General features: G+C 35.7%; 1 protein-coding gene across 2 annotated transcripts in view; it reads left to right on the top strand.

The window, feature by feature from the left end:
• SMARCA5 (SWI/SNF related, matrix associated, actin dependent regulator of chromatin, subfamily a, member 5) overlaps positions 1 to 22,316 on the top strand; it is a 40,074-nt gene extending 17,758 nt beyond the window's left edge. The window contains exons 7-24 of one of the 2 annotated variants that reach the window (XR_014812873.1): positions 172 to 327; positions 423 to 554; positions 2,788 to 2,856; positions 6,020 to 6,129; positions 8,165 to 8,391; positions 10,284 to 10,405; positions 10,489 to 10,641; positions 11,137 to 11,269; positions 13,577 to 13,725; positions 13,923 to 14,042; positions 14,720 to 14,900; positions 15,227 to 15,340; positions 15,539 to 15,661; positions 16,525 to 16,657; positions 17,531 to 17,649; positions 18,071 to 18,283; positions 20,174 to 20,281; positions 21,038 to 22,316. Coding sequence is in view for 1 of the 2 variants with exons in the window: in XM_003129174.6 (XP_003129222.2) it covers positions 172 to 327; positions 423 to 554; positions 2,788 to 2,856; positions 6,020 to 6,129; positions 8,165 to 8,391; positions 10,284 to 10,405; positions 10,489 to 10,641; positions 11,137 to 11,269; positions 13,577 to 13,725; positions 13,923 to 14,042; positions 14,790 to 14,900; positions 15,227 to 15,340; positions 15,539 to 15,661; positions 16,525 to 16,657; positions 17,531 to 17,649; positions 18,071 to 18,283; positions 20,174 to 20,281; positions 21,038 to 21,103 (2,358 nt within the window). In the remaining variant the exon portion in view is untranslated. The remainder of the gene's footprint in view (positions 1 to 171; positions 328 to 422; positions 555 to 2,787; positions 2,857 to 6,019; positions 6,130 to 8,164; positions 8,392 to 10,283; positions 10,406 to 10,488; positions 10,642 to 11,136; positions 11,270 to 13,576; positions 13,726 to 13,922; positions 14,043 to 14,719; positions 14,901 to 15,226; positions 15,341 to 15,538; positions 15,662 to 16,524; positions 16,658 to 17,530; positions 17,650 to 18,070; positions 18,284 to 20,173; positions 20,282 to 21,037) is intronic. The other variant, XM_003129174.6, reaches the window with a different exon arrangement.
• Positions 22,317 to 26,460: the final 4,144 nt, after the last annotated feature.

Raw genomic sequence — 26,460 nt, 5'->3', positions numbered from 1 at the left:
GACACATACTTTTAATGAAGTTACTTTGAGCTGGTTCTGGCTGCTTGCATACTATAGATAACTTTTTAATATTCCCACTCTTCTTTTGCATAGTAGATTATGTCGTTGTCATCAGTAAATTTTAACATATAGTTTATTTTTGCATGATGTAATTTTTTTCTTTTCCTATAGGCTGCTTTTGTTAGAGATGTTTTACTACCAGGAGAATGGGATGTATGCGTAACGTCTTATGAAATGCTTATTAAAGAGAAGTCTGTTTTCAAAAAATTTAATTGGAGGTACTTAGTTATAGATGAAGCTCACCGGATCAAAAATGAAAAATCCAAGGTAATTTGATACTTAGAAGTGAAACTCATTTGTGCCTTTGTTTTAGAATTTGATCATTATGCAGGATACTCATTCTAATGATGAATTTGTTTCAGTTGTCAGAAATAGTGAGGGAATTCAAGACTACAAATCGACTATTATTAACTGGAACACCTCTTCAAAACAACTTGCATGAGCTTTGGTCACTTCTGAATTTTCTGTTGCCAGATGTCTTTAATTCAGCTGATGTAAGTATTATTGTTGAAATAGTAATGTTTTAAATACTATGTATTTTTGTAGTAGAATTGGCCTACTTCAGAATACAAACAAATGAACATATAGAAAAAGAGGTCAGATTTGTGGTCACTGGAGGTGGGGGATGGGGGGATTGGATGAAGGCATCTAAAGGTACAAAGTTTCTTGTACATACTTATCTTTCAGTTATAAGTACCATAAATGTCATATACAGCATGATAAATATAATTAACACTGCTGTATGTTACATATAAAAGAATAAATCCTGAGAGCTTTCGTCACAAGAAAAAAACTTTCTTGTTTCCTAATATTTCTATGAGATGATGGATGTTTACTAAACATTGTGATAATCATTGCATGATGTGTGTAAGTCAAACCATTGTGCTGTCCACCTTAAACTTACACAGTGCTGTATGTCATTTTATCTCAAAACCAGAAAAATTTAAAAAATTGTCCTGCCTTTCAGCACTGCTTGAGATAATCATTTCTTTTTCATGTTTTTAGTTACCCTAGTGTAGCCTACCAAGTTGTGTATGCATCCTGAGAGTTTACTTTTGTGCCTTTGATTTCAGTCTCTTTTTATAAATCATGGTTTGTTTTCTCTGAAGTGTCAGAGATTTGCATTCTTTTTTTTTTCTTTTTTTTGCTTTTTAGGGCTGCACCCGTGGTATATGGGAGTTCCCAGGCTAGGAGTCGAATCGGAGCTGCAGCTGCCAGCCTCCGCCATAGCTGAAGCAACATGGGATCTGAGCTGTGTCTGTCACTTACACCACAGCTCACGGCAACACCAGATCCTCAACCCACTAAGCAAGGCCGGGGGTGGAATTCACATCCTCATGGATCCTGATTGGGTTTGTTACCACTGAACCATGACGGGAACTCCCCAGATTTGCATTCTTATTTGGCGGTCATGTTAATCTGACATTGTCTCAGTGGCTGTAGGTGCACTGCTGATGTTTTTAAGGTGTGGTACTCAAGAGTATTCCCCAAGTGAATTTGTGCACTTCATGTTGCTTGTGCTGTTAAGTCCCCAGGATGGCCTCTCCCCAAGGTGGTCTTCAAATTTGGTGAAATCTGTCAAGTCATTCTTTTTTATGGTCTGACAAACATAGAACTTAATCTTTGCATTTGATAAAATATTTTCCATGAAAGAAATTGTTTATTAATATTAACTACTTGAACTGTTATTCTTAGGAGCATAGTATGTATTATGTCCAGAATCTATGCTGTTAGTAATTTCATTTTTTTGTTGGGCTAGATTTCATTTTTGAACCTTTGTTCTCGTTGCTAAAGGGTGTATGTGTGATTTTGAAAAGCCTATTCAAAGAAGGTATTGATTTTTTTTGTTGTTGTTGTGTTAAGGATCATCTTAAGGTTAAAGAAAATTGTTCTTAATAGATAGTGTCAACAAGCTACTTTAGTTTTGCTTTTATGTATTTTGATTTTGTTTTTGAGAATTTTTTTACCTCATTGACAGTTTGATTTAATCATCTCTTAAAGCTTTGTTTTAGTTAACACAGTGAATTCTAAAATTATGTTTACTAACAAAGCAAATTGTGTTTACTAAAATTCAGTTGACTCTTGAACAACACTCAGTTTGAACTGAGTGAGTCCACTTATACATAGTTTTTTTCAGTAGTAAATACTACAGTACTACATGATGTGCAGTTGGAGGGCTTACTGTATATATGGATCTTTACCTGTATGGAGTGTTGGTATGTCTGTCTAACCTCTGCATTTTTCAAGGGTCAGCTGTATATAATAAACATGCTAAAGAGGTAAGGATATAGAGGAACTGTCCTTGTTCAAATCCTACCCAGATACTAACAAAATCCTGGTAATCTGAATTTCACTTTTAGTCTGAGTGGTCTTAGAGAACAAACTGTGAGGTAGTTTTAATTTTTAAGCTTTTCTGAAACTGAAAAAGAATATTTATTCAAGATATGATTTTCTAATTCTTTGTAACTTAGTTTCCAACTGTTTTCTTTTTACTATGAAACTTAAATGTTTTTGAGAAAAATGTTTAGGAAGTAATAGGATTCTTAAACTAATTTAAAATTAGTTCAGTAGTGCACATGAAAAAGGAAATTGAACTAAATGATTTTTGTGGTTCACAACTCAAATATTAATTTTAGAAATCATGGTATATGCTTTATAATTAGATAATTGGTATTTGTAGTTAATGTTATCTCCAATCTTATTGTATCCTTTTGTTTTTTAATTTAGGACTTTGATTCCTGGTTTGATACAAACAATTGCCTTGGGGATCAAAAGCTAGTTGAGAGGCTTCATATGGTAAGTATTTTGGAGTGGGATTTAAAAGTATATTTCTAAAATTGGGGAAAATGAGACAGATTTAAATTAGTGGATTATTTTCCTGTTGACAAAAAAAGCACAGTGGCTTTAGAATCAGATCTGTTTGAATCCTGTCCACCTAATTGCATAATTGTATGATGAGGAGAAGGGGTAATAATGTTTGGCAGTTTTAGCCTTAGAACCTAGAATGAGGAGTTCCCGTCGTGGTGCAGTGGTTAACAAATCTGACTAGGAACCATGAGGTTGCAGGTTCAATTCCTGGCCTTGCTCAGTGGGTTGAGGATCTGGCATTGCCATGAGCTGTGGTGTAGGTCACAGACGCAGCTTGGATCCCGAGTTGCTGTGGCTGTGGTGTAGGCTGGCGGCTACAGCTCCAATTAGACTCCTAGCGTGGGAACCTCCATGTGGGAACCTCCATGTGCCGTGGGAGCGGCCCTAGAAAAGACAAAAAGACAAAAAAAAAACCTAGAATGAAGGTTCATGTGTTCTTAAATCCAGTGACTGTGTGTAACCAATTGCTAATAGTTCATTGTGCGCAGAGTTGGTATGTTTTTGCTGTGAAGTATGGCTCTGTTCCTTCTTAGGAAGATTTGCAAGTGAAAGTTGGTAGAAAGGTAGAAATTTCTCTAACAGACCTCATATTATGATACCCTGTCCAGCAGGATAAATCATGTAAGCATGGCATGTAAGGCCTTTTATGCCCTACTTCAGGGTTTCCCAGTTGGTGTTGACGTTTTGGACTGGGTTAATTTTTTGCAGGATGGGTAAGGTGGTTTTCTTGTTTAACAGCATTCCTGACACTTGTACACACCGGATGCCAGTAGTATGCCCTCATTTGTGACAATCATAAATGTTTCTAGGCATTATAAACATGCCCTGGAGGGTAAAATTGCCTCCCACTCCAAGATCATAGCCTTTCGGGTATTTTCCAACTTCTGTTTCACTTTTTATACAAGCTTTAATTTTCTAGAATTGCTGACACCACTGTCAGTTTTATGTAAACATTCTGCTAATTTCAGTCTCTTTGCTTACCTTTTTGGCCACATCTAGTATCCCCTTTCCTGCTCTCTTTACTAATAATACCTAGAATCAGTGATGGTGTCACTTCCACTGCATCTAGGCTGAGGCTGGCCTAACGGCTCTGGTGTATCCTGTCTTTAACTTTCTTAGCATTCTAACATAATAGGACTTTGCACAGGGTATAGAAACAATTAATTTACAGATATTTTTCCTACTGCAGTATAAACACAAAGGCAGAGTATGTCTTATATTTGTCTTTGTATACTTAGTAAAATGCCTAGCTCAAAATGGCTATGTAGGGAAAAATTAAAAATTTATGAATGTTCAGGTATTTCTTTTTATAAATTAATTTTAAGGTATTTTAAGTTTCTATGTACTGAAATTTTATTTTGTTAAGTATTCTAAGGTACTCTCCTAGATACCTTGTTGCAGTTTAGATGGAATTCAAGCATGTATGCACTCAATTTAAATTTATTTGAAGGATCATGGAGTGTATATGTAACCTCTGCTTTAATAAATACATAGGTACGTGCAGGTAAAGCATTCTGAATAACCCACACAACAGAATCAGCTAGTTTGGCTTTGTTTATTTGGTTCAGAGTAGTATGAAGATGCTTATCAAACCAGGGAGAACAGGTCTGGTAGCTAGCTGCCTTTTTGCTCTGTCTTAAAATTCCCAGCTGGGCTCCTGTGGTCTTGTAATGAAATAATGTATTCAGAGTCCCATGGGTAGACTTAGGAATGAGATAATTCTCACTTGATGTATGAATTTTCTATTGTTGTAAACACCCACCTCCCTGAAAAAAATCCCCACACCAAAACCTAAATTGTGTATATTTTAATAACCTCAGAATTTATGAGTTGACTGAGTTTTTGTTGGTTTTACCTGGATTTACCCAAGCAGTTCTGAGAGAGGGCCAGTGGGGTTGGAGGTCTTCACTCACGTGTGTGCAGTTGGTGCTGGCCTTCAGCTAGTGCTGCGCTAGCTTCCTTATATGATGATGTTAGAGAAATGTTGCTTATTACTGTTCTCACCAGTTTTTATTTTTCATGATGATTGTATTTTTATAAGCTAGTGTAAATAGAATGAAGATAAAAAGGCTATCTTTAGTTTTATAGATATTTATAATTATTTTATGAAAATGAACTACATACAACATGGGTATGTCTTACAAATGTAATGTTGTGTAATAAAAAACAAGATATAAATGGGCATATACTGTATGAGTCTATGTAAAGTTAAAAACAGGCAAAACTAATTTATGATGATAAGAAGTGAGAGTATTGCTTATCTTTGGGGAGTAAAGGGAACAGTGACTGGGAACTTCACAGAAGAATGTATGGGATGGTCGATTTGTCTAGGAGATGGATATATAGGTATGTGTAGTTGATGAACATTGAATTGTATATTCATGGTTTGTATACTTTACATTTGGTCTACTTCTGTAACAAAAGGGTGTAGTAAATTTTAAAGCTGTAACCATGAATATATCTTAATGTGGATTTAGCCGTTTCTGAAGTAATATTAGTCTGTGTGCATGCAGCTAGTTTTAAACCTGAAAGACAGTTAATGTCTTTAAAATTTACTATTTTACTACTTTTTAAATATTTTATGACAGTATATCAAGTATGCCTCATTATATATATTGGATAATCATCTTAACATTATTACCCCTCAGAAAATCAGTAATAATAAATTATGTATTTGGAAGGGAGAAGTCCTGAGAATCATTTGATAATCATAAATTTCTCTATATTTATTTATTTATGTATTTATTTATTTTTGTCTTTTTGCCATTTCTTGGGATGCTTCCGCGGCATATGGAGGTTCCCAGGCTAGGGGTCTAATCAGAGCTATAGCCACCAGTCTACACCAGAGCCACAGCAACGCAGGATCCGAGCCACGTCTGCGACCTACACCACAGCTCACGGCAACGCCGGATCGTTAACCCACTGAGCAAGGGCAGGGATCGAACCTGCAACCTCATGGTTCCTAGTCGGATTCGTTAACCACTGAGCCACGATGGAACTCCTTCTCTATATTTAAAAGACACTTTGGAGATTCTGAAATAATACTTGCCTTACAGATAAGTTCATCTCCATTTCTTTTTGCTTTTTTAAGGTTTTGCGTCCATTCCTCCTTCGTCGAATTAAGGCTGATGTTGAGAAGAGTTTGCCTCCAAAGAAGGAAGTAAAAATCTATGTGGGTCTCAGTAAAATGCAAAGAGAATGGTATGTATTCTGAGACATTTTTGAAATGATTCTTGATTCTTCACTAACTTCATTTGTGTTTTGTTTTACTAATTTGTATGGTCAAGGAATTCTGCTTACTGGATAGAATTCTGCCTGAGGGGTTTTCCAATCATGTAACCTAGGACTTGCTAATCAAATTTGTGATACAGTCTTACTAGATAACAGAATCAGGTTGGGCAGTTTAGGAATTCAGAGGTTAAACTTGGCATTAAATAGGGATACATTTAAAGCCCTCTACTCAAGTTTTTTTAAAAAGAAGCGCTTATGGCCCAGACAGGAGACATGTGGTTAACTTGGTGGTTTATAAATCCTGGATTATGTACTAGTGCTAGCTCCTAATGAAGCTGGAGGTTGTAGAGATAGGAGAAAATTTAAGTGTTTTCTCTTTTCTCTACATTTATTTAATTTAAAAGACTCCATTCTGAGTTGATTTTTTTATTTTAGGCAGCATAAAATGTCCTTTTCTGAAATTATGGTGATGACATATGTGTTGCTATTTTTAAACAGCAGCATAGGGCATACTAAAAAAGTTGAAAACTTCGTAAGTTTTTTTCTTCTTCTTTTTTTTTCTGTTTTTTAAAGTTTATGAGAGTATGAAATTGTGAGGTCTGGAGTTCCCATCATGGCGCAGTGGTTAACGAATCCGACCAGGAACCATGAGGTTGCGGGTTCGGTCCCTGCCCTTGCTCAGTGGGTTAACGATCCGGCGTTGCCGTGAGCTGTGGTGTAGGTCGCAGATGCTGCTCGGATCCCGCGTTGCTGTGGCTCTGGCGTAGGCCGGTGGCTACAGCTCGGATTGGACCCCTAGCCTGGGAACCTCCATATGCTGTGGGAGCGGCCCAAGAAATAGCAAAAAAAAAGGCAAAAAAAAAAAAGAAATTGTGAGGTCTAGAAGCGACTGACTTAGTGTAGTGTTCAGCGGAGGGTAATAAATAGCCACCCTGTTCTTTATTGATTGTATCACATCTCAGATATATTCAGTTCCATACTTAATCTTGATCAGTATTTGCAGGAGGCTGGAGTTGTTGGTAAAAGGACAGAAAAGCTACAAGGCAAATGGGCGTGTTGTCTGGGGGAGAGATGATCATGGTAGAAGATAGCCATTCTAAATGTCCTCAAAACTTTTGAAACGTTTTCATAGGGTAGCAGAGATGTTAGACCTGTCTTGTATGGCTCTAAAATACAGAGTTAAGATACGAGTCACTGCTGAGGAAAGACATCTTTTTTAGTGATTATAAACATGTTGGTGAACTTTCTCTCAGTCACAATTGTGTTGGAAAGGTCTGCCCTGAATATTTTGTGCCCCATAATTGGAGTTAAGCATAGATTGCTTCAGTTATTTAAGTTATTTTGCTCAGAGAATTCAAGGTCCTAAAACTTTGCAGCTTAGACAGATTGCTCTTTTCTTTAGGATAATATCTAACTTCTTAGTATACATTGAAGGCTTTTCATAAGCCAGCCTTAACTGTCCCCTCCTTCCCCTCTACCCCATGTACTTTTACTTATATTTAAATCTCATTGTATTCTTCTTCTTTTCATCACCATGTCTCATGTTCTCATGATTCTTTCTCTCTTCTTAGATCTTAATGTTCTTATTCAAATGTTATACTAGCTACATTGAATTATAATGGAATAGTGGCACTCTTCTGTCAGAAAAGACTATGGATTAAAATTATGTTTAAAACTTAGTTTTTAAATTTGGTTTTATTCCGGAAAAATTTTGTGTCACACCATTTTGTTTAAATTCATCTCAAGAGACGAATCTACTCTTTGCGCCTAAAGGCCCAAAGCATTAAACATGGACATTAGAACACTGGGCAGAGGGGTTATAAGAGAAACAAGAAGAAAGAAAGAGGTTATAGGTGATAGACTCCTAACTACACCTTAGAAGTTGTTGCATTGTTTCTTAAAGGTATTTTGAGGTTGAGAATAGGGAAGGGGGTTCTGTATTTAAAGTGGCAGGGATGGGTCCAGAAACGTTTGAACCTTCTTAAGATGTTTTTCTTCTTGATAGGTATACTCGGATATTAATGAAGGATATAGATATACTAAACTCTGCAGGGAAGATGGACAAAATGAGGCTGTTGAACATCTTGATGCAGTTGAGGAAGTGCTGTAATCATCCATATCTATTTGATGGAGCTGAACCTGGTCCACCTTATACAACGGACATGCATCTAGTTACCAACAGTGGCAAAATGGTGGTGTTAGACAAACTGCTCCCTAAATTAAAAGAGCAAGGTACCAGTCACTCTACTCTACAGCAGAAATTAGCACAACATTTTTAAATCATTTATATTTATTAAAAAAAAAAAAAGGGGAGTTCCCGTCGTGGCGCAGTGGTTAACGAATCCGACTGGGAACCATGAGGTTGCGGGTTCGGTCCCTGCCCTTGCTCAGTGGGTTAACGATCCGCCGTTGCCGTGAGCTGTGGTGTAGGTTGCAGACAGACGCGGCTCGGATCCCGTGTTGCTGTGGCTCTGGCGTAGGCTGGTGGCTACAGCTCCGATTCAACCCCTAGCCTGGGAACCTCCATATGCCATGGGAGCGGCCCAAGAAATAGCAACAACAACAACAACAAAAAGACAAAAGACAAAAAAAAAAAAAAAAAAAAAAAAAGGTACCTATGTTACTGGTATTAAATGGAGAAGTAATGGGAACTGTTCTAAGATTCTGTGTTAAAATGAAAGAGCACTATACTATGATATGACTACCCTGGCACTCTCTCAAGTTCCAAGAGTGGAATTTTAAAAACTTCTATTGGTTGTCTGAACTCCAGATTCCCCCCACCCCCACCCCAGTTTTAAGCCTTAAATCTTTTATAAAGTAAGCAGTAGTTAGGGCAGCCACACTTCCTGGATTTGAGGGGGGCATTTTCATTTTAAGTATTTCCTAGAAATACTAACTTTTTGTTATAACATGCGAAGAATACTCTTCCCACCCATTCAAAGTTTCCAGAGCCTTTTTGTTACATTGTTTCTCATCTCTTCATGTGGATTTTTAATTAAATGTTATGTGCATTGACCCAAAGCACTTTTGTTTTTAACACATTGGCATTTTATGTGAAAGTGAGTATGTGTACAGATATTATTTAAATTATATGAAGGTAGAATTTGCAGCTTCAGTGATTATAAACTCACTGCAAAATTTGTTTTCATCTATATCATCCTTGCTTTCTTCCTCCCAGATTATTTTGAACCAAATCCCATACACCAAGGCATTTCATACTGAAATTACTCATTCTGTAATATGAAGTATACAGTCAGATTTTATATTTTTCCATTTGTGTTTCCCTGTATATTTTGATAAGAATGAAAATTGTACCAGTAGGTGAATTTCCTCTAGGATATGATGAAAATTCTAAGAGTTGTCAGTGAATTTTTTTCCATTTCATACCTTTTTGTGAAATGTGTTTTCTAATATGCTCTCCTTAAAAGTTAAGTAATTAAAGAAATTGAATATGGCAAGAACTTGGTAGGAGACTACTGACCCCCTTGGACATTTAGGGTATGAGAAGTTGGGACGAGAGCAGATTTACCAGCCTCAATTTCTAAGACACTTTCATAATCATTTTTCAAAATGATCCCTTTGTCTTCATATTCCTACTGAAGGCATTGTCCAGCTGGCTGAAGAAATGGAAGGGAGTTGAATAATTTGAGTCATGGCTAAGAGAAGGAAGATCACTGTAGATGTGAGCCACACATGTATGGTTCTCCCATCTGGAATGGGTCTTTAGCACTAGAATGAGACCCAGGGTATTGGCTGTGTGTTGGCGTCTGTGGGGCCATGCAGAGGGAAGAATTGTGGTAGAAGTTTATTTTTAAGTGTGTGAGACAAAAAGGTAATGATTCTCTCAGCTTTGGGGATGGCAAGACCTCCCAGACCAGAGGCAAATAATCTTTTCTGTGTACCTTAGTGTGTTGTATATAAATACTACCCTTTTCTATATATGCCTTGATGGGAAAAATGTGGGGAGTGGCTGACTTGGGGAATAAGTAATGTGCAGTTTTTTCCTTGTAACCAACTAGGTAACCTGGAATTAAGGGGGGAGCTGGTCTTGGTTGGCCTTAAATTTCAAATAAATGTTTCAGCTTTTGAAGTGTCTATTAAAGTGCTGTTGTATTCACCAACAGGTTCACGAGTACTAATCTTCAGTCAGATGACAAGGGTGTTGGATATTTTGGAAGATTATTGCATGTGGAGAAATTATGAGTATTGTAGGTTGGATGGGCAGACACCCCATGATGAGAGACAAGTGAGTAAAATCTGGGGAGGGGAGATTAGAAAAATTACCAGATAAAATAATTTTCTGACATCTGTTGTATTTTATGTCTGTAGGAGTCCATCAATGCATACAATGAACCAAATAGCACAAAGTTTGTTTTCATGTTAAGCACACGTGCTGGTGGTCTTGGCATCAATCTTGCTACCGCTGATGTAGTAATTTTGTATGACTCAGATTGGAATCCCCAAGTAGATCTTCAGGCTATGGTAAGAAATAACAAATATATTCTGAGCTTGATAGATGTTTTAGTTTGAGTAAGCTAGTAAACGGTCTACAAATGTCCGTGACTTGATCCAGTAGAATTTTATTTGCTCTGACTTAATAGTTCAGTGAGGATTTTTTGCAGGTGATCTTCTATCTAAATCGGCTATTTCCATTTTAGAGCTTTGCCATGTCTTAGGACCTTACGGTCTCAGTTATATCCTCTTCATCCTGTTAGCAGGAAGGGGGGGAGGAGAGAAAGCTGGGGATTGCCCAGGAAATTGTTTTGTGGGTCAGAACTGAAAGTGTCCCCACATTCATTGGCCCGCACTCGATCAAGTAGCATAACTTTATTGATTTCAGGGGAGTTGTTGTCTTGTTAAGTATTTTTAAAATGCATTTTACATGAGAAATTTTAATTTTGTTTTTCAGTGTATACTTTCAAATGTTATTTATGTGAATTTTTAACTGTATTCAAAGTCACATGGTTATTTTCCTAGGACCGAGCCCATAGAATTGGACAAACCAAGACAGTCAGAGTGTTCCGCTTCATAACTGATAACACAGTAGAAGAAAGAATAGTGGAACGTGCTGAGATGAAACTCAGACTGGATTCCATAGTCATCCAACAAGGTGAGCCTTAAGGCTTTAAAAATTTTCCAAGTTGGATTGATACCATTTTTTTCCTGAATTTTTTATTTATCTTATTGTTAAACATGTGTTGAATCAAGCTACCAGTCAATAATATTTATATTCCAGACCAAAGTAAGCTTTGTGTCAAGTGCATGGGTTTGGGCTCAGGAACTTTGAAGTTTGAATATTGACTCTGCTAGTCATCAATTCTTTTACACTATCCGAGCCTGTTTATCTGTTATGTGGGGATAAAAAGAACTACTTTTTAGGATTTTTAAGGATTAAAGGGGATAATATTTATAAAATACCCAGTAATTCAGTGTGGTACATATTAAATACAGCTGTGGTGAGTATGATATTCATGTACTAACACTTGATTACTCAGGGGCATATAGAAGAGGAGGGAAAAAAACTCATAGTTCTTTTTTCTAGTTTATAACTTTTGAGCACCTGCCAGATGCCAGGCATTGTTCTTAGTGCTGAGAATATAATGGTGACTGAAACCAACCAGTGTTACTTTTCAAGGAGTTTATAATTTAGTGAGAGAGCAAGGCACAGAATAAACATTTATGTAAATAGGACTAGGTGGTGAGAGTGGGACTTCATTTTGAATTAATTGAAGGGAACTTCCAAGTTTTCACACGAGATCAGCTTTCAAGGAAGACATTTATGTTTCTGAAGCTTAAAATGAAGTTTGTGATGGGATATGTAAAATATAAAAATGAAAAAACACATTGTTCCTTTCCTTTCTTTTCTTATGACCTATGCATTTTATGTGACCACAAAGTTACATATACTGCGATTATTCCATTTTTGTGTTTTGATTTTGTCAACCAGTCTCTCATTTCCCTTGTAAGGAAGGGAATGTTACCTTTCTTTGATATCCCATAATGCTAGCCATAGAGTTAGTCACATACATGCATATATCCTTAATGACAATAAATGATTGCTCATCATCAGTTATTTCCGTTATTAATTACTTAACGTAGAGGGCTTACTTTGTACCAAGCAGTGTGCTAAATATTTAAATACTGCATATTATCTTTTTTAGTCTTCCTACCAACTTGAGGTTGGCATCAGAGGTGGTACAGTGTCACTTGTCTACATTTATATATATTTATATATATGGGAAGTGACTCATCTGGGGGATCAAGCACTAACTATATTAACTATTATAGTAAAATATTTAATTAGGAAATTCTCTGGGAACTTCTGGGGTCTGCCAAATGTTATTTTTCTTGAGTGATATACTGGCTGGTTTTTCCCCTCAGATTCATACATGCTTTTTAGAAAATCATTTGCCTCATGATTCTTGTTCTCACTTATTTTTGTCTATGAAGCACTTTTTTAAGATTGAAAAAAATTGATTCATTTGCAGTCAGCTTAGAGAAGCTGAATCTTTTAGGGTTTTTTTTTTTAATATTTACTGGAGCAAATTTTGGAGCAAAATTTTGTGTTAGTAGTTTTATTAATCCTATTTATAGACATATTAGTCTAACAGCAAGTCTTAGTTTTATATCTCTGTGTTAACTGTTTCTTGAACTAAGGGACATAGTTAAAAATATGAGATATACACTTGTAGCTTATCCACTCATTACAAGTTGGTTGAAGTAGGAAAATTGCAATCATAAGTGATGTGTGAATGGTTATTGAAGTTTGACAATAAGAAGGTTTTTGTGCTTTACTTTTCTAAGTAGAAAAGGCTGATTTGGGAGTATTAGTGATAATACTGACCAGTTTTCTGCATATCAGAAACTTCTTGTATTTATAATGCTTTCATCTGTTGATACTTAAAAAAATTGATAATAACTTTGGTTTTCAAATATCCCAAATATCTCTTATTCTCCCCACACAAAAGGGTATATTTTATTGAGATACAGTATTCAATAGGCCTTATTATATAATATGTATGCTTTAGAAATATTTCAAAACTTATGACTTAGAATTTGGCATTTTGGAGTTGGTGCAATAGGATCAGCAGTGTTTTTGGAGCTCTGGGACAGAGGTTTGATCCCTGGCCGGCAGAGGGGTTAACGATCCAGCATTGCTGTCACTGTGGCATCACAACTGTGGCTTGGATATGATTCCTTGCTCGGGAACTTCCATATTCCATGGGGCAGCCAAAAAAAAGAATCTGGCATTTTATATAAAAGTGAAAATTATCAGATGTGAATAAACAAATGATTGATGTTTGGGAGTAAATTGCATGGTATTATAGCTGACATTTAAAAAATTCAATAAAAAATTCAAGTTTCCACTAAACTAAGATTTGTTTGATTAACATTAGACAACAAAATTTTTTTTCAGGAAGACTTGTGGATCAGAATCTTAACAAAATCGGGAAAGATGAAATGCTTCAAATGATAAGGCATGGGGCAACACATGTATTTGCTTCAAAGGAAAGTGAGATTACTGATGAGGATATTGATGGTATTTTGGAAAGAGGTGCCAAGAAGGTGAGATGCAGATTACATTATGTTTTTAATACATAACATATATCAAACCAGACCTGTTTGAGGAAACTGTTACATGGGTCATAGATAATGTTATTTCCACGGAAGTTTTTATATACTGTAAAGCCTAATTCATTTGGACTACAGTTCTTATGCTTTTTAAATTCTCAATCTAATATGACATTTCTTTTGTTTGCTAGACTGCAGAGATGAATGAAAAGCTCTCCAAGATGGGTGAAAGCTCACTTAGAAACTTTACAATGGATACAGAGTCAAGTGTTTATAACTTTGAAGGAGAAGATTATAGAGAAAAACAAAAGGTAATTTAGGACGAGGTTATGGTTACTTGAAAGTTGGAATTTAAAGTGTTAAGTATGATGCTTGTCATGAACAGCAGTCATTTCTGTTTACTCATGTCTAAATTATTTTCATTTTTGTGTTAAATTTAATGCCAGGTTTTCATGTGGTAAACTCTTGAATGCTTTAAAGTTTATGTATTCTGTTAAAGTGAAATATATTGTGTGGGGTGGTTATAATATTTAAACATTAAACATTCAAACATTAAAACTATTGCCAAAAAATTTTTTTGCAACTTTACTAGATTTTCTTTTTTAAAAAAAACCAGCAGAATTGGCTGATAATAATTAAAGGGAAGAACTTCCTAATTTCATAAGTAATACTTGCTATTATAAAGGAAAATTAGAAAAAAAATTCTGATGCTTTCTCTTTTAACATTTTGATGTATTTATTCTTTAGGGTTTTTTTCTAGGCTAAATATATATCTACGTTTCGTTCCTAATTTGGGTTGTAGCATACCTTTTATAATATTTTTTTTTCATTCCGTTGTCATTAATTTGGTCAAATATTTAGAGAATGTCTTGCTTATTCACTAGACAGCATCTTATGTGTTAATAACATAGTCTCTAGCCTCATAGAGCACATAGGATTTCATGAGTATCTTCGCAGTTGTAAATAACAGTTGTTGTATTGCACACAGGAGTTGCATTCATGTAAGATTTGCGACTGTATAATAAAGTTGGTGATTTGAATTGTTTCCCATGTGCCAGATTGCATTCACAGAGTGGATTGAACCACCTAAACGAGAAAGAAAAGCCAACTATGCTGTTGATGCCTATTTCAGGGAAGCTCTTCGCGTCAGTGAACCTAAAGCACCCAAAGTGAGTTGACAGAGCACACTTATCTAAAAATATTGGAAATATAAATTATTTTTCTTCCTATATTCTTGTGATAAAATCAGACTAAGAATTAGATTTTGTGTGATTTCTTACAATACTTCCTTCAACTTTTGTTAAGTTTTCCAAAAATTAATTTTGAATGTGTGCATTTAAAATTTGATTAATGTTTGTTCAATTTTAGTGGAAAATTTATTCAATTGCTTGCAGAATTGACTGTCATGGTTGATAGAATGAAGGAAAGATGATAGATAGATTTAAAGCAAAGTAGTTTGGTTTTTACGGACAATATAATTTTTTTTTCCCTTTAGGCTCCTCGACCTCCAAAACAACCCAATGTTCAGGATTTCCAGTTCTTTCCTCCACGTCTATTTGAATTATTAGAAAAAGAAATTCTATATTACAGAAAAACAATTGGGTACAAGGTAATAAAAGTAGCACTTTGTTCATAACTAAATCTAGTTTGTTTTTAACTGAAATAAATGTAGGATATCAGTTTGTTTTCTTTCATGGTTTCATTAAAACTCATGAAATGTCATGTAGCTGGTTGATAGTTTGGTTCATCACATGCTTCCTAAAATATATTGATTGATAGATAACACAGAGAAATACTTGTTCTTTAGGTGCCTCGAAATCCTGACCTACCAAATGCAGCACAGGCGCAAAAAGAAGAACAGCTCAAAATTGATGAGGCTGAACCCCTTAACGATGAAGAGTTAGAGGAAAAAGAGAAACTTCTAACACAGGTATAGCCTCTAGTCAACACAAAATTTAGTGACTTTTTTTGTAAGGTACTGTGTTAGGTTGTTTTGGGATATACAAGGAAGTATGAGTTTTTACTTTCAAAAATGGAATACTTGGAGATGATAAAGCATGGGTATATGTTCCATTGTCATTAGTTGTTGAGATAGTTGAGATTATACATTTGCACCATCCTTGGCAGAATGGGTATCCTTTTGATCACTTTTCTCCCAGCATTCCCATCTTCCCTTTTCTGGGAATCTTTTTTTTTTTTTTTTTTTTTGGCCACCCCCATGGCATGTGGAAGTTTCCAGGCCAGGGATTGAACCCAAGCCATAGCAGTGACAATGCCAGATCCTTAACTTGCTACACCACAAGGGAACTCCTTTCCCGTGAAGCTTATACATTACTAGTAACTTATTCTCAATTATAAGTCTTTTCTTGGTACTTATTTTAACATCCTTGAGAGTTCAATCAAGGCTTTTTAGAATCTGGCCTTAACCTACCCATAAAGTCTTACTTTCTTTCTGTTTTCCCACTTGGATTATATCTTTGCCCTTTAATCTATGTTCACTCCTCCTGGCAAATTTCTTTTCCTTCAGAGCTCAATGAAAATGTTACCTTTTCATGTAGATTCTTTTCTCTTCCACTCAGATTTAATTGCTTGGCTATATAAGCAATATATGATGTATTGCTAAAAGTGTACATTTGTGTATATGAAAAGTCAACACTGTAAAAGAACTTTAAAAAACTGGGAGTAATTGAAAATTCTCTGTAATACTTATTAGCAGTATTGCTAAAGTTGAATAGGTTTTATTCCCAAGTTCAGTGTGCTGTGATTATATGTTTTGTTTCTATTGCTTTGAAGGGATTTACCAATTGGAATAAGAGAGATTTTAACCAGTTTATTAAAGCTAATGAGAAGTGGGGTCGCGATGATATTGAAAATATAGCAAGAGAAGTAGAAGGAAAAACTCCAGAAGAAGTCATTGAATATTCAGGTAATTCCCTATTATTTTAATAGGTATAAGAATGTTCTCAGGCTTTTGGAGAACTGTTGGAAAATTCAGATTTTGTTATTCTGAATAGGTTTTGATAAGCTAAATTTTGCTTAGCTAATTTAGTGCCTTGTTTAATTTTGTGTTATTTAAAAATGGAGTTGGAAAATCTCTTCTTTAAAAATCTTTAAAGAAAATGATGCCATAGGAGTTCTCATTGTGGCTCAGTGGTAATGAACCTGAATGGCATCCATGAGGATGTGAGTTCTATCCCTGGCCTCACTCAGTGGGTTGAGGATCTGGCATTGCCGTGAGTTGTGGTGTAGGTCTCAGACATGGCTTGGATCTGGTGTTGCTCTGGCTGTGGCGAAGGCTGGCAGCTGCAGCTCTGTCTAGACCCCTGGCCTGGGAACTTCCATATGCTGCAGGTGCAGCCCTAAAAAACCAAAAAAAAAAAAAAGCATTGTTATTTGATTTTTCTTTTTACTCTAGGTCACTAGCTATAGCCAAGAAAATAAGAATAGGTCACTGAATAATCGTTGTAATTTTTATTTCATTTTTCTTCATAACTTTTCAAGTATTATGTGCTTCTGTGTTTCCTGAAGTCAGTTGAATTGTCAAATATATATGTGTAGCTGTGTTATGATGAGTCTATTGAGAATTTCAGAATAGCAGAAAATTAAGAGTTGGGGGATACTCACTTAAATCATCCAGTTCGTCTTACTTTTTTTAGTTAAGCAAGTTGAGAAATAATTATGTGACTTAGTGGTATTAGATATGGGGTAAATGGAAACATTTCTTAATCCTTAGCAAATAAAGTAGAGTATTTATAATAACAAGTTACATATCCCATCTGCCCACCTTTTACTTTTACAGCTGTGTTCTGGGAAAGATGCAATGAGCTACAAGACATAGAGAAGATTATGGCTCAAATTGAAAGGGGAGAGGCAAGAATTCAAAGAAGAATTAGTATCAAAAAAGCACTTGACACGAAGGTACTTAATAATTTATGAGTACTAATAAATAATGGTAGTTAGTAAAATAACTCCTATCTATAAATGTGAGAGTTAAAACAACTTTTAAAAAAGAAAAGAAATGATTTAAAATTAAAATTTCCTTCCAAGAACAACATTCAAACATAGGTATTCTCAACAGAATTTACCTTGGTATTTCATTTAATATATCTGGGTCAGAGCCAGTTTGACTAACTTTGCTGCACAGTATCAGAAAGTTTGAGTCTATTTCTTTTTAGAAAAATGAAGACAAATTGTTTCAGGACAAAGGTTATGATTTAATTGAGGTGTTTTGGATAGAAAATTGATTTGAAATATATTTTTAGCTAACTTTTACTAAAGCTAAGTTTGAAATACAGTTTATATATATAGGATTTGTATTTTATATATCTGATTTTCATAGATTGGACGGTACAAAGCACCTTTTCATCAGCTGAGAATATCTTACGGTACTAACAAAGGGAAAAACTATACTGAAGAAGAGGATCGTTTTCTGATCTGTATGCTTCATAAGCTTGGATTCGACAAAGAAAATGTTTATGATGAATTGCGGCAGTGTATCCGCAACTCTCCTCAGTTCAGATTTGACTGGTTTCTAAAGTCCAGAACTGCAATGGTGAGTCCTGAGGGCCTTGTTGCGTAATGTAGTAAACAGTTCAGACTAAGTGGATTATGTAATATTCTTTAAGGTAACTTTTTTTTTTTTTTGGTCTTTTTGCCATTTCTTGGGCCGCTTCCGCGGCATATGGAGGTTCCCATGCTAGGGGTCGAATTGGAGCTGTAGCCGCCAGCCTACACCAGAGCCACGGCAACGCAGGATCCAAGCCGTGTCTGCGACCTACACCACAGCTCACGGCAATGCTGGATCCTTAACCCACTGAGCAAGGCCAGGGATTGAACTCAGCAGCCTCATGGTTCTTAGGCAGATTCGTTAACCACTGAGTCACGATGGGAACTCCTCTTTAAGGTAACTTTTAAAATTGTATGAAGAGAAGATTGTGGTTCACCTGTGCCTTCGAAGTAGATTTTTGTTATAATAATATGGTACTTTTGAATGTGATGACCACAACTTTAAATTTGACTTTTGGCTTTGTAAAGAAACATATTTCTTTAAAGAAAGGACTTGTATTCTGGCATCTGTCCATCAGAATCCTGAGTCTGAGTTGTTTAAAAAGAGCTTAATATAGTACAACACGGTACTGATATAATGTTAGGTTTTATTTTTATTCCCAATCTCAAGCTTTTTCTGATCAACAGGTTCCATTTCTTTTCTTTTTTCCTTTTTAGGGCCACACCCATGACATTGTCACGCTTCAAGATAGAGGATAATGTACAGTCTTTAAATGTTTAATAACTGAAGGGTTTTTTTTTTCCCCCCAGGAAACATCAACAGAGGCTACTGTTTATGAAACCCTAGTTTGGGAAGTGTTGCACTGTAAACACATTATAATATATAGTTAGGTGAGACAGAGTCAGTTGCTATAAGCACTATCTTAAGTCTTTTAAAGGAACAGTTTATATAGTTAATAGGAGTGATTTTGTAGTGAGTAAAAGAAACAAGATGTAGTGTCGCATGATTTACCAGTATAAGACCATAGTCTAAAACTGTTATTTTCTAACATGTTTCACATTAAGGTGCACATAAAAAGTGATGATGCGTATGGCCCCTGTGATAAACAGTTAAGGCATAATCCTTGCCTAAGAGCCAAGAAGATTCATACCTTAGCACACCTATAACACATTTTGGCCTGTGTGACTCAGTATACCTGTTAAGGAGCTAGAGAACTTTGATGTAGTGTACTACCTTCTCTGTGTATGTACTGTTGCAAATATTTCCAAGCCTTATATGGTTGTGTCTTATACAATAATATTTGAAAATGATTTTGTGGTGATTATATAGTAATATCACAAGGAAAAAACACAATTCTACTTAGTAAGTAGCCAGCAGTGATACAAATGAACCAATTTTCTTAAGGGTTATTTACTATTTCTATACTACTCTAAATCCTTTCTAGAGCCTGTGTAGATTACTAGTGAGAGATGAGGGGAAACCCATCATAGGTTTCCATGACTGTTTATCCAGAACTGGAGAAAAGTGGCATGTGGTACGTAGACTGCCATAATTCTGGTGGTAATAATACTTTTAAGGGAAAGAGTATATATATATCTCTTATTTAAGTTTTAGTCAATTTTGACCCTCAATATGTGCACTATTTATAATCTTTAAGTTTGGGTTTACATGGCAGTTCTCAGGTATAGACACATGAGGAATACACAACAGTATAGTCTTAAATAATGAAGTGGAAAATGCACAGTTATCTTTTTTTCCCCTCCTAGCATGGATTGTGTATGAAAATTGTTGTTCCTTTTGCTTTTTAAAATTCCACCTGTTGGGGATGTGTAAGTGATGTTCTAATCCTGTTACAATATACCTTGGTTTTGAAATTGTAATAATGAAAACTTGGAGATGGAGAATACAGGCTTACCATGTAAATTTATAACTCAGGAGCTCCAGCGGAGGTGTAACACCTTAATTACCTTGATTGAAAGAGAAAACATGGAACTAGAAGAAAAGGAGAAGGCAGAGAAAAAGAAAAGAGGACCAAAACCTTCAGTGAGTACTCATGAAAAATATAAATATTTTCTTGGAGAACTTAACTTTTTCCAAGAATTTGAATATTATTTGGCTATCAGTGATGTGTTAGTCTGTTTTTGGTAAATAGTATGGCCTGAACTTGCTTAAAAAGTATAAATTAATCTTGATTACCTTGTGTGGGGAGAATCATGTCATGGTGGTAGTTCATAGTATGAGGATTTTGAGAACCTGGGAAGGTCTGTCTGGTGAATGCTAAGAGCCTACACCTGATTTTTAGAATATGTAAAGAAATAGTAGGAAAGCAGTGATCTTTACAGCCTTTACTGTTGACTTCGAAGCTTTGATTTGTTGTCCCAGTGGTATTTTAGCAGTGCTAAAGCAAAAGTTTGAGAACAAAAAAACCCTCTTTTTTTATTTAATAATAGTTTATAAGTCATTGTTAAATAAACATCTCTAGGTAAGTCTGGTATTTATGTAGCCTTACAAAATATTTCTCATTACTGCTTTGTTTTGATAGAGGACATATGTTATACATTTGTTTGGTGTACTGGTTTACATTGCTAATTGTGAATGGTTCATTTACTTTGTTATCAGCATTAATTTTTTTATTGTGTCAGTAAAATGAGTAGACAAATACGATTACTTGGAGAATTAAGGTTATTCTGGGTAAGAAAATCTGATAGCTGTTACTCAGTTGCAGCTATTAGTCTAGCGCTGTCATGTGTCTTTTAAGAGTACCCTTGTGATGAAGATATTCCTTGTGTTTGTTTATAGACACAGAAACGTAAAATGGATGGAGCACCTGATGGCAGAGGAAGAAAAAAGAAGCTGAAACTATGAATACATATTTGTTTCATAATCACTAACTTTAAACTAGTAGTTCTTTAATTTACGGGTCTTCATAAGATGTACTGTACAATGCTCAGTCGTTATGTCATTCAAAGACATCAGGTTCATCTGTTTACCGAGCTAGAAACATAGTATGTAGTTTCACTTTTTTAAATGCAACAGCTGTGCTGAAATTTTTTTATCATTAACACTTGAAGTAATAAAATAGGCTTCATTTATTAATAAATGTTTCATTTGATTTATTTTTCTATTATAGTTCCATTTGTGAAGATTGTGACTTTTTGTTTATCAGCTATAATTTCTACACTTGTAAGGCTTAAAAAAGAAGCAAACAAGTTTAAAAAATTGCAAATAACATTTGTCCCTTCAGTCTTCACTTAGCTGTGTAATTGTTTTAATTCACTTTGCCTTTGCAGAAATTTGGGTATCTCCTTTGTAGTGCTGTTGAGTCTCATCTGGGAAGATTATGTAAATTGCATTCTCCTTGCTTATTATATGGGTAGAATGGGAAAAAAAAAAGGCAAGACAACTTCTCATTAAATTCTGTGCATATTTGTGTTATGCTTTGTTTCTGTAGTTGGTTCTGAGGTGAATACGCTCTGTTCTGTTTGGAAGAATGGCCTTTTAGTTGTATAGCCAAAGACATTTAGTATTTTCTGGTTCCTTAAGGTGTTACTGTACCATTTTGTAAAAGGAATATTATTATTATTTTTTTTAATTGTTTGGTAAATATTTTGACAAATTACCTTCTGAAGCAGCCACTACTTAGAAAGATAATGTCAAGACTAAGGTGATTTTTTCTTTTTTAAAAAGACCCAGCCAAAATAAGGTGTGAATTTGTCATACTGTTAAATTGAAATTGGTAACAAAATGTATCCCATTCCAGTTTACCTTTTTTGGGTTGTAGGGTAATTGAAAATTTTATTTTATTATATTTAAAATAATTTCTAAGTGTAAGCAGCAAGACTGACTATAATTCCAGTTTTTATTTTCTATGGACAGACTTGATAAACTGGAGACCCTGAAGCAGGATGACCCAAATTGTAGTGTCAGGATTTTAGCTGTACCAGAGGCCTTTATGTGCTACACATAATTTGTATAAAGTTTTATATGTGCAAATTGGGTACATAAACAGTTCTCCATTTTTCTAAGGGAATGCAATAAATGTAGCATCGTGAATAAATATAACTTTTATAATCCTTAAGTGGTCTTTTCTTTCCATTTCTTTTAATTTTCTTTTCTCATTTGCTATCTGTTTTTTCCTTAATTAGATTCCTTCCTCTCAGATTTCTATCAGTTGCGTTCATCTGCTGACACATAATTGAGATTTTTATTTATAATACTTTTTCTGTAGTATTAACTAATACTGCTTTTTAAAAGAGGGGTTGTTGCCATAAATATCAAGCAAAATACAATGGTTATGGTTATGGCAATTTGTGGAGTAAATTGTTTTGTGTTCCCCTTAAATTGATTTCTGTATAATCTTAGATTCTTAAAATAACAATTATGATCTATTGTAGCAAAATTTGAGGAGTGGTTACTTTTTCCATGAAAAGAACTGTCTTAGAGCAGTTGCCTTATTTTGAAAGAAATAGTTGGAACAACATAAGGCTGAAGAAAACTTTACAGAGGTCACAAAAGAAGAAGCAGTATTTTAAAGAGGAAGAAGTTACTGTGCATGTGTGGTTGGGGTGAGTGCAGGGGATGGGAGGAGGGAGAGAGGGGAAATATGAAAGGAACCTAGTGCCAGCCCTTCAGAGCACAGGGCACGGGGACATGTAAAGGGAAACACCTGAAAAAAGCATGAAAGAAATAATATCCAAATTTAGCATTGCAGTTGAACACCAAAGTAAGAGGCATTTATGTTTGACAGGCCAATTAGGATATGATTACTGAATGTTTAGAATAAAGTAAAGCCAAGTTTTTATTTATACTGCCAATTAAGGGGAAGGAAAAAGAATAAGCTCACATCAACTGTTTTAAAAGAGAAATTGGTGATGGAGTATACTCAAAATTGGAACCCAGTTTCTGATTGATTTCCTCAATTTCTGATTGTGGAATAAGACGCCATAAATAGGTGGAATAAATGGTCCCTGAAGCCAGCCTAGAAGAGGCCAGGTGTTGACTGTAGGTGACCAGGGTGAGAATCATCTGTTACCCCAAGTACTTCATTTAATACATACTTGAGTAAGGCTTTCTGTGTTATTTTTGTTAGGAAGATTATATTCTATTGGAAAGATGGCCAGGTAAAACTAATAAAATGTAATCATTACTCTCCACCTCAGTATTATTTTAAATATTAATGTAACCTTGGAGAAAAAAGATAATGGAAATATTTCCAATAGCAAGCTTTAAAAACAATTCTGTAGTCTTAAAAGTGTGTGCTTAATTTTGTAGCAGTCTTCATATGCTCATTATAATATGTTCAAGTTTATTCATTTACTTAGGATATCTGAACTAAAGAGCTCTCAGAGTAGTGGCATTTATGGACCTCTAAGTGTTGGTCTTTATAGGATAGTCAGTGTCTAGCTAAGTGACAGATACATTATAGATAGTAAAAATGGGTCAATTCAATATGTTAACATTTCAGCCAATTTACCAATTTGTTAGTGGTTTCAACTATTTTTCTCAAATAGGATTATGCTTTATAAGATTTGATTGTGTTCACATATTTTAAAAATATTTTTACTATTTTAAAAAAATCTATACATCCTTAAGTATGGTAGATAAGTTCAGGTGTAGTAACATTTTAAGGAACATTTATAAAAATAAAAAAGCCTTATGTTTTTCCATTTCTGAGAAGCCACCAGTCCTTAACATTGAACGTTTGTTTCCTTTTAGTGTTTCTCTGTCGGCTCAAGTTGAAAAAGTGTGAAGAGGTTGAATCAAGTGCAAAATTGCACGTATTTTAGGCATAGAACACAGTTGGCCCGATTCCAGTGACAATTTGTGTGTGTGTGTGTGTGTGTGTGTGTGTGTGTGTGTGTGTGTCTACAGCCTTTACTTCAGATATTATTTGTTAAAATACCATTAGATTATTCCTCAGGACAAGGGCAAAGATCATCTTCCGCAGAAACTTACCAACGATGTACAGTACTTAGAGAACAGAGGACAAAACTTTAGCTGAAGCCTGCCTGCTGACCAGAGAAGGGTATTCTGAGTGGAATCAACAAGGAAAAGGAAATCAGGCAGGGAAGGTAAAGTGCCCATCTGAGTCAAGTCTTGTGATGTCAACTGTCATCAGAACCATCTTGTGATGGTCACGGATAGGAGGCTCTGTTTTTGGAAGTTTCAACTATAGCACAGGGTTCCATGTGTCTTTATGGCTACATCACTGGCTGATGTACCATAGCTCAGTGTCACTCAAATTCCCAGCCAGCCAAAGCCATACCCCTGCAGCAAAGAGTCCCAAACTGAGGATCAATTTTCTCCAGAGGTCATTCTGGAGAAAATTCTGGTAAAGCAGTAGACGCCCTGAAGCCAATCTCCCGTGTTGTCTGGAGCTCACAGGGTTCACACCAAACCCCACTGGGAGCCGTGGCAGGGCCCTGTGCTCAGCAAGCCTTCTCCCCAGTAACCACTTTAAAGGGAGGAGCAGCTCTTTGTAAAAGTAATAGTGCAACTTACTTCAGTGTATCTGGAGCCAGAATGCTAGTGTTTAGGTCTCATACTCAGATTTGTGCAGCCAAGTTTTAGGATTACTGCGTACATTTAGGTGGTCACTCGATGAACACTGTGGACCTTGACAGCAGAGGCAGCCGGGATAGCATTCCAATGTTCTCACCATGTACACCTCTCTCAGACCACTTTTCTGCTTAATGTCTCGGGCATTACTCAGCACTGCAAGTTTCACCTGAATAAAAGGGTCACCCTGAGTTTAATGTGTTTTGAAAATTGAGATCTTGGTAATTGTTGAATTTAGTGATGTGCTCTAAAACCTTTACCTGGGAGCTTGTTAGAAATGTAGACTCTCCAGCCTCATGCCAGACCTGCTGAATTAGAATCTTTATTTTGATTGATTGATTTTTTTGACTGCTCTTGCGGCATGTAGGTCAGAGATGGAACCCATACCACAGCAGTGAAAATGCCAGGTCCTTAACCCACTGAGCCACTAGGGAACTCCTGTTATGTTTAATAAAACTTTCAAAGGTGTTTAATAATGTGCAGGAAAATTTAACAAGCATTGCTTTAAACATGTTTTCCCAAAGCAAAATGAGACCTTAGTTGTTTAACACATACCTTCCTGTTACCATAACATCAGGGAAACAGATTTTTTAGTTCAGATGAAGAAGATCAATACTATTTTAGAGAAATTGCTTTTAAGGTGACTTTTGGATATGCAGATAGTTTTAGCAGGGGTTTCTCTGTGAGTTGTATGATACTAGCATTTAAGTCACTACCTCTTGATTATGTTGGAGTGGCATGTGTGTGGTCCAAGGACCAGCAGCAGTGACAGCACCTGGGAGCTTGTTAAAGTTACAAATGTTCTGATGACAAGCCATTCTACTAAAACAGAATCGATGGCTGGCAGTTTAAGTCTTAGGCTTCCCAGGTGACTCTTACTGAAGATGCAGTGTATTAGTACTTCTCACTATACCTGTTAGTTATTGTATCCCTTTCCTTTAAACAGAATAAATGTTACGTAACTTTCGATTGTGACTTTTTTTTTGTCTTTTTAGGGCCACACCCATGGCATGTGGAGGTTCCCAGGCTAGGGGTCAAATTGAAGCTGTAGCCACTGGCCTACACCACAGCCACAGCAACCTGGGATTTGAGCCACATCTGCCACTTAACCACAGCTCACAGCAATGCCGGATCCTTAACCCACCGAGTGAGGCCGGGGATCAAACCTGCGCCCTCATGGATTTCTAGTCAGATTTGTTTCTGCTGAGCCACAGTGGGAATTCCATGACTTGCTTTTTTCTATTCAAATTTATAGATAGTTCCCTGTGCTATACAGTAGGACCTCATTGTTTATCCATTTTATATATAATAGTTTGCATCTGCTAACCCCAAATTCCCAATTCATCCCAAATAACCCTCTCCCCCTTGATAATCATGTCTGTTCTCTATGTCTATGAGTCTGTTTCTGTTTCACAAATGAGGTTATTTGTGTCATATTTGAGATCCCACATGTAAGTGGTATAATTTGTTTTTGTACTTATGGTAATCTCTAGTTTCACCCACGTTGCCATAAATACATCATTTCATTATTTTTTATGGCTGAGTAGTGTTCCATTTTAATATGTACTACATCTTCTTCATCCATTCATCTGTTGATGGACATTTAGGTTGCTTCCATGTCTTGGCTATTGTAAATAGTGAAGCTATAAATATTAGGGTTCGTG

This window comes from Sus scrofa, chromosome 8 (genome assembly GCF_054392235.1).
Source record: "Sus scrofa isolate SSC_HxYL_T2T_F1_AM1 chromosome 8, Sscrofa_HxYL_maternal_Yorkshire_Landrace_v2.0, whole genome shotgun sequence".
In the NCBI taxonomy this organism is placed as follows: Eukaryota; Metazoa; Chordata; class Mammalia; order Artiodactyla; family Suidae; genus Sus; species Sus scrofa.
This window is presented reverse-complemented; position numbering and strand designations above follow the sequence as displayed.